This window comes from Pholis gunnellus (assembly GCF_910591455.1).
Source record: "Pholis gunnellus genome assembly, chromosome: 9".
Classification (NCBI taxonomy): Eukaryota; Metazoa; Chordata; class Actinopteri; order Perciformes; family Pholidae; genus Pholis; species Pholis gunnellus.
The window spans coordinates 4,941,463-4,949,756 of record NC_136535.1 but is presented as its reverse complement, the minus strand read 5'-3'; the positions used below and the strand labels follow the sequence as shown (position 1 = coordinate 4,949,756).

At 40.8% G+C, this 8,294-nt stretch overlaps 1 protein-coding gene across 1 annotated transcript; it reads left to right on the top strand.

Moving 5' to 3' along the window:
- The first annotated feature begins 228 nt into the window (after positions 1 to 228).
- On the top strand, positions 229 to 8,294 carry LOC306700999 (von Willebrand factor A domain-containing protein 5A-like). The gene is made up of 19 exons (XM_079166196.1): positions 229 to 313; positions 563 to 765; positions 848 to 1,070; positions 1,810 to 1,985; positions 2,064 to 2,178; positions 2,296 to 2,444; positions 2,535 to 2,623; positions 2,730 to 2,874; positions 3,217 to 3,296; positions 3,380 to 3,494; positions 3,628 to 3,786; positions 3,888 to 3,991; positions 4,598 to 4,818; positions 5,188 to 5,247; positions 5,444 to 5,500; positions 6,481 to 6,534; positions 7,047 to 7,207; positions 7,390 to 7,513; positions 7,626 to 8,294. The coding sequence occupies exons 1-19, from the start codon at positions 271 to 273 to the stop codon at positions 7,703 to 7,705; spliced, it is 2,358 nt and encodes a 785-aa protein (XP_079022322.1). The 5' UTR covers positions 229 to 270; the 3' UTR covers positions 7,706 to 8,294.

Here is an 8,294-nt window from a genome sequence, read left to right as displayed (position 1 = left end):
TTTATGCAGACTCTCCATTTACAGTAATGATCCGTAATTCCTTGGAGAGATTGAACAAAAAAACCATGTAGAGTCTACAGGTTTTTATGTAGGTTACACACACCAGCTAAGTTAGAATCATATGAACAATCATATTGTACTTGCATGTAGCTAATTAGACTAAATGTTGTGTGTAAATGTTGGCATAACAGAGTTTAATTTCCTTTTCCATTATCATTATTTTTTTACAGCTTTAGCTTCCTTGACGGTGTAACTTGTTGAACAGGCACGATGGTGAACTGCTGTGGTCTGATCAATACAAATAAGGAACCAGGTACAGCGCTGTTTGAAAAAGCATAAACAATTCATACATCATGTGCAAGAATGATTTTGGTGTGTGTGAATACATTTACTTGTGTATCTTCGTCTATGTAAAGGTTTGTGTTTGAGCCTCATGGCAGGAAGGGGCTTTTACAAACATCTCTAAAACTACCACCAACCATTCACAAGTATTGTCACCCACAAAACACAGAGACGTTTTCACACGGTCTGTGTTCACTCCGTCCTTCTGTTTCTCGCTCAGTTCCTCTGAAGAGCGTGGAGGTGGAGCTGGAGGTGAGGGACCATGTGGCTACAGTGGTCTCCACTCTGAACTATGAGAACAAGGAGGACAAACCACTAGAGGCTGTTTTTGTCTTCCCTCTGCCTGGAGATGCTGCTGTCTGTCATTTCAGTGCTAAGATTGGACAGACACACATCGTAGCTGAGGTGAAGGAGAAACAGAAGGTGAGCTGGACAGCAGAGACTTACTCACAAAGGAGCTTTAAAACACAGTAAACGTTGCTCACATGTGTCATCTGTGTTTCAGGCTCGTGAGGAGTATGACGATGCTTTGAGCTCCGGTCAGCAGGCCTTCCTGTTGGAGGAGAGTGAGCAGAGTCCCGATATATTCTCTCTGAGTGTGGGCAGTCTGCCTCCAGGAGAGAGCGCCTCCATCAGGCTGGAGTACGTCACTGAGCTGGCTGTGCAGGCTGATGAAGGGCTGAGGTTTTGTCTGCCTGCTGTGCTCAACCCTCGCTACCAACCTCAGGGTAGGAAACCAGCCAACACCTTCATCAGGAGCCCTTAAGCTGAGAGCGCACCACACCTGTCCATACAGAGGGTTTTATTGCATCAGTAATTGTGATGACAGAAGGATTGTCCTGAAGAGCTGCTTTTTAAACACTTCAGTATTTTAAAAGAGGGCTGAAGTGGAAATAGTGTGTTCACACTGACTACCAGTGTTTTCATACAAACATCCTTTTCTCTGGAAAAGATGGAAAACAAAGGGCTGAATATTCATCATGATATCCTTGCTAGCAGCATGGCACAAGGGAATAACATGTTAGTCATTCAATCGGTTTGTTGCTGTGAAATATCTCAACTATTGATGAAGAATTGACGTGAAATTTGGAACAGATAATTGTGTCCCCTTCACACTATTTCTCTGGCGTCAGCAGCAAGTCACATCTTTCAGGTTTATGACCAAATACCTGCACAACAATTGACATTCCCATCAGCCTTAGCTGTACCTTGTGTTGGTGACCATTTAACCAACACTTGGATGGTTAAAATGTGAAACATTATACCTGCTAAATGGAAGTATATTAGTATTGCCATTATAAGCATATTACCGTTAGCATTTAGACACGGAGCAGCTAGCTAGTTCTACTAGTAACTATTATTTAGGTTGGATATGTTCATCCCTCTACTTCCTCACTGCTGTGATTAAAGCATTTTTTCATCTTTTTTCATTGCATCTTTTATTGAACATTTTGATCTTGTTAACAGGGAGTGGTGGTAGTGAAGGTGGCAACGTTCAGGTGACCTCTGTTCCAGCCTCTCTGGTGCCCTACAGTCTGTCTTTCTCTGCCCGAGTGTCCTCTCCTCGTCCCGTCTCTAAAGTAGAGTCCAGCTGTCCCCTGGACCCTCTCCAGTACCTCAACACAGAGCAAACCCAGGCCACGGTAGGTAGAGTTCTAGTGATGATTGTTAGAGGATATATCACTATATTTATATTCATGAGTGTGTTTTGTGAACTGCAGGTCAAGTTGGCTGCAGGACACAAGTTTGACAGAGATGTTGAACTGCTGATTTATTACAAAGACGCCCACCAGCCCACTGCTGTGGTGGAGGCAGGACAGGCCTCTTCCAAGCCTGGTGAGTGACCGTTAGGTCATTACATTCAGACTGATATAATGAAATTAAATAGCTGCACTATATATGTTGGAATAAATGATAAAAAGCCAGATTTGTGTTCTCTTCTCTGTGTTTCAGGCACTCTGATGGGTGATCCAGGAGTGATGCTGAGCCTGTACCCTGAGTTCCCCCAGGCTGTGATGTCATCAGTCGCTTCATGTGGAGAGTTTGTCTTCTTATTGGATCGATCTGGCAGTATGAGTGGTGCACGTATAAAGAGTGCCACGGTATTTATGATGTGTTATTTCTATCATAGAATCATTCATAGTGCCTCTCTCACACATTGACCGTCACTATCTTCTCTCTCCTCCCTTAAGGATACTCTGCTGCTCCTGTTGAAGAGCGTACCACTCGGCTGCTATTTCAACATCTACAGTTTTGGGTCCAGCTACGAACACATCTTCCCGTAAGTCACTCCCTCGGGTCACTCAGTCCAACAAATGCTGTTATCGCCTGTATTGTCACTTGTTGTTCATTGCTCCATGAGTTCCTTCATGTGTTTCTGGTGGCAGTAAGAGTGTAGAGTACAACCAGAAGACCATGGAAGAGGCTCTGAAAAATGTTGAGGAGATGAAGGCTAATCTGGGAGGAACAGAGATCCTGAAGCCCCTCAAACATATTTACAGCCAGCCCTGCATTCCCAATCAACCTAGACAAGTAATACACACACACACACACACACACACACACACACACACACACACACACACACACACACACACACACACACACACACACACACACACACACGTGTTCAACAGGTTGTACCAATATCTCTTGTAGGTAATAGTATCATATGATTCAGTGAGAACCTCCTACTAACAGGTTCATTCTTACCACACCTTGTTCTTTAGAATGTACCATTAAAAGCACGTTTGTTACTGAAACAGCAATCTAACACAGCTCTCAGAAAAATATTTGGATGACTCAACACATGCTGCATGTTTTTTCTGTGTGATGTTATGTAACTTAGAGTGATGTGTCAACTCTCCGCCCTAGCTATTTGTCTTTACTGACGGAGCGGTGGGAAACACAAAAGAAGTCATCAATCTGGTGAAGCACAATTCAGGTTCCCACAGGTGACGCATCAAAAACCCACACAATTTGCACAAGTCCCATGTTCAGATGTTGTGTGTGTTGAAAACAAACTACTGTATTGCAGGTGTTTCTCTTTTGGGATTGGGGAAGGGTCCAGCTCTGCTCTCATCAACGGGTTGGCCAAGGAAGGAGGAGGTCACGCTCAGTTCATCACAGGGACGGACAGGATGCAACCCAAAGTAAGACATCACAGCCTTTATATCATTTTTTTATGAAAAATGCAATTAGGACAGACGACACAATAAGAAATGTAAATTAATACATTTATTCAGTGCCTCTCCCAACTTTTTGTAAATATTTTTTACTCATCAGGTGATGCAGTCGCTGCGATTTGCTCTGCAACCAGCTGTGATGGACATCTCAGTCACGTGGGATTTGCCAAAGGGAGTTTCTGTCACTGCTCTCTCTCCACCAATCACAGCACTTTTCCAGGGTCAAAGGTCACTGGTTTATGCCCAGCTCACTGGACGGGTAGGAGCAGTAACATCTTATAGTGAAATTACTTTCTGGTTAGATTTCTCTATGATGCTATGATGCTACGAATGGTTTCTAACTCTGTGATGCGTTCTCAGAGTTCAGAGGCCTCAGAGGGCTGTGTGACGGTGAAGTACAGTCTGGCAGGTCATCCCTCTCAGAACCAGCTTCACTTCAGTCTCAAACCTGCAGAGGACACTGGGTAAAACAACACTGTTATGTATTGGGTCCTGTCCTTACAAATGTTGCGTTTAATTTAATTATTTAGATCAAATAAAACTGTAGCAAGGGGTGAGAAACATGACACTATTTAATCAACAAAGATTGCACTGATACATGGCATTAAAGACCTGCTCAGTGGCTGACACACACAATGTGGAGAATGGCTTTAAATGTAATCATTTAGTCAAAAAATACGCTACAAGAGACTAGACAATGAATCCTTTTATTCCCCTAAATCAATACCTGTAGATATGCGTGTAATACTATGCAAAGCATCTGAAGTCACATGAAACATCAGGTAACTGTTCATAACATAATAGCTGTCCAACATTTCTCAAGATGGTTTTGGTTATATTCAAATAAAATCAAGAATGCTGCATAAAAATATATAAAACAAATGTCAACTTGCAAATGGAAACATGCAAACTGTGGCGATGAAAGAAACCCTGAGAATCCCTGCAGCACAGCAATATCGTTAAAGTGCTTCATGCTATTTCTCTACAATACATGAAGCCTAGAATGAGTAATGAGCATGTTTATTATAAACATCTGTGTGTAGATGTGTTATCGTCTCTCCTCTCTGCAGATTAACAGTCCACAGGTTGGCTGCTCGGACTCTGATTCGCTCGCTGGAGATGGAGGAGAGAGAGCGTAAAGGAGAGGAAGATGGAGGAGTGAAGAAGAAGGTGGTGGAGCTCAGTGTCCAATCAGGAGTGAGCAGTGCCTTCACTGCCTTCATTGCTGTCAACAAAGACAACAGTGAAGCTATTCAAGGACCTCTGGTGCGCAGAAATGTTCCAGCGGCCAGTAAGTGTTTCCAAGAAAAGTTAAAAACTAAAGCTACCTTCTCCTTACTAGATACTCGCTGACCATGAATGATAATGTAGAGAAGCATGGTGATGTAGTGCTTTAACATTAATAAAATCACTGATCGTCTACAAATCAATGTATTCATTTGTTTTGGAGATGAGAGCGAGCATTTGTTTAGTGCTCACAGTGTGTTTGTGTGTGCACATCTGTTTGTATGTAAAAAGTTCAACTGTTGACATATTTTGAACTATTTTAACTGCTTGTTAGTCGTCGTAATAAGCTCAGAAACCAGTAGATTGTTGATATTTTTTGTTTAGTTATTGTCTTGGCTCATATCTTGACCTCATACTTTTCTTTATCTCAAAGGGATGATGGCCTGTAGTATGCCCGGGCGTCGTCAGAAGTTCTGTGTTGCTCCTATGGCTCGTAAGTCAAAATCTCCAAAGCTGAATCTGAGTGGAACACATATCTGTGTATTTCTACACTTTTTAGATATTTTGAACTATTTTAACTGCTTGTTAGTCGTCGTAATAAGCTCAGAAACCAGTAGTTTCGTTGATATATTTGGTTTAGTTATTGTCTTGGCTCATATCTTGACCTCGTACTTTTCTTTATCTCAAAGGCATGAAGATGTGTAGTGAGCCTGTTCCAATGTCCTGTGGTGCTCCTGTGATGGATAGTAAGTCAAAATCTCCAAAGCTGAATCGGAGTGAAACACATATCTGTGTATTTCTACAAATAGACTAAATGGATGGAAACAAAACAACAACAAAAACATATTTCTCTGGCAGAATTGCTCTGCTTGCTTATTTGTAGATGTAATGTGATAAACTGAATGTAAAGGACGAGTTGTTTTGGCTCCAGTGTGCTTTGGTAGTCATTGACTGAAGAGACGTGCGATGGCATCGTGCAACACGTTAGGAAGTTTGAACTGTTGTGTGTTTTCATGGAGGCATGCTTGTGCCCCACTCATATTTTTCTTTTTCTTAACACTGTAAACATTTGAATAATTGTCTTTATCTTTTATCTTTATCTCACTGCTCACATTTATTGAGAGCTTCCTTTAAACAGCAGAACCTTCTTCGTTACCTTGTTTTAGGATCCTTCTAGAGTTGTCATTGTCCCACATTAAAGAGACATGCCATTGGGGGACACGTTGCTTCATGGCGATGACTGCGGCTAGTGGACTTATTATGAAAACAACTTCTAGGCAGACTGCTGAGAGGAATAAATAATAATGAAGGAATATTTCACCAAAATGCCCAATGTGGCTCTTGTGTTTCCTTTTACCAATACTAATACTACTACTAATAATAATAGTTTAGCAATACTAATGGTAATATTTATATTAATAACAATAATAATGATAATTAGTCACAGAGGGATAATGGATAATAATCAGGCTGTGTGCTCTATCAACACTCTGTAAGAGCAGAAAGAATATTCTCTAATATGAAGGAGAAGCTAGTTGCCTCGTCGAAAAAATAAGTGAAAACAATACCAGTGTTATTGATTTAAATTGTTTCTTTTCTTTGTACTCTGACCCGGTTTCTGGTGCAGTGGTTTATACTTTGAGAATTTCTGCGTCTTATAATTGAAGTTCCTTCCTTGTATTTACTGTTGTTGCCTTTGTGTAATCTTCTACTTTTTCTCTTTAAGCGATGGACATGGGAACCATACGTAATGCTGGTGTCGTTCCATGTAGCTTAAATGGTAAGTAAGGTTACTGAAGCTACACCTGCTAACAACTGTTGGGTTATCACCATGTCATTTGGTACACACGTTCATGTCTCCCTCAGGATGACATGTAATACATTCGGTTATTTTCGGACATTAAATCCAGTGCTTTCATCAGGTTAAACCTTTCATTTGACCAATACTTTGATTAATGACCAAATACTTGCAGAACTAATGACATCAGCCCGTCAGCTGTATTTTTTGTTTATAGCTAATTAGCTAATTAGCAGGTAATGATGAAAGGTGAAGACCGATTCCAAATAAGAAGCAACAATATTATTTGAAAAGAGAAATGTGAGTCAGTGTTTTCCAGTTTAGCATGTCACGTTTCAGTTTAGTAATTCACTCATATCTCTTTCCTGTAATATACGTCAGTATCAAATAGGACAACAATAAGAAAAAAGACAAAACTAAAATGATTGCTCTAAATACGTATCAGTCCAATAAGCCACAGAGATTATTTGTATTTTGTCGCTGTGATCTTTCAGCTTCCTCCTCAGAAAGCCGCTTGCCCAAACAGCCACCCAGAGACCCTTTGCTGCAGCTGGTCTCCCTCCAGAAGGCGGCTGGCTGCTGGGTGCTGGATCCAGCTCTGGCTGCTGCTCTGGGAAAGACCAGTGAGGAGGTGGAAAAGCCCAAGCCTGCATCGGTGGGTTACTGTCAAATATAACAACATAGATTAATAATGGGACTTATTTTTTCATGGGAAAGTATTTAAGTTTCTGTTTTTCAGTAGTTATTATGTTGTTAGGAAGTCAGATTTTTCTCTTTGTGCTATATCTTCTTTGTTCTTTTTGATTTTGTTTTGTATTCTTTGATTTGGTGAATTAGGTGAACCAGGAAGTGTGGGCCACCATTCTGGCTCTGATCTGGCTTCATGGTTTCAAGATGGATGCTCAGGAAGAGTGGGAGCTTCTGGCTATGAAGGCTGTGTCATGGCTCCGAGCTCAGAAAGGTAAAAAGCATAATATTAAGTGCTAATCCGTTGTTTTTTTACAATGTGTGCTGGTTAAAATCAGCAATTCAATCTCCTCTTCTGAAGCCTTATTTCGTGTTTGTTTTTTCAGCCTCCTGTGTGACGGAGTGTGTGGAAGCAGGAAATGCTCTGTTGGGTTGCATCGTGCAGAAAGACGCCCTGGGGCTCTGATGTTTTCATGAAAGTGCACTTTTCCTTCCGGAAGCAGATTTACTCCATAACCTTTTTCTTTTCTTCAACATGAAACTCTTTACACTATTTACATTTCAGCATACAATCATTCTCTTCTTGCCCAACTCCATAGAGATGGATTGACATGCACTTAAGTGAACACATAGAACAAAAATAGGTTAATACTAATGTACTAGCCTCTAATTATCCAGTATCTGTAACTGATGGGGTGGAAATCCCTCCCTGTGTCTTGAGTAACATTTTATATGTGACAATACAGCTGTCAGTGACGACATAAAATGATGATGATTAATATGTGTTACAAATTTACAATGTACTGCAAATTATAAACTATTGATGGTCTCTCTCCTCTTTGACACAGTTTCTCTCTGAAAAGCCCAACCACGTTCCTCTGCTTTTCTGTTCATATTCTATGCTGAATACTGTACACAGGAATCTACTAAGCACTCAATACAAATATGCATATCCCATCGGTCTTAATAGACATGCCAATTAGTCTCAATTTGGTGCTGCCATTAAAATGCTTACAATGTAACCTTTTATCGATATAAATGAAACAACAGATATG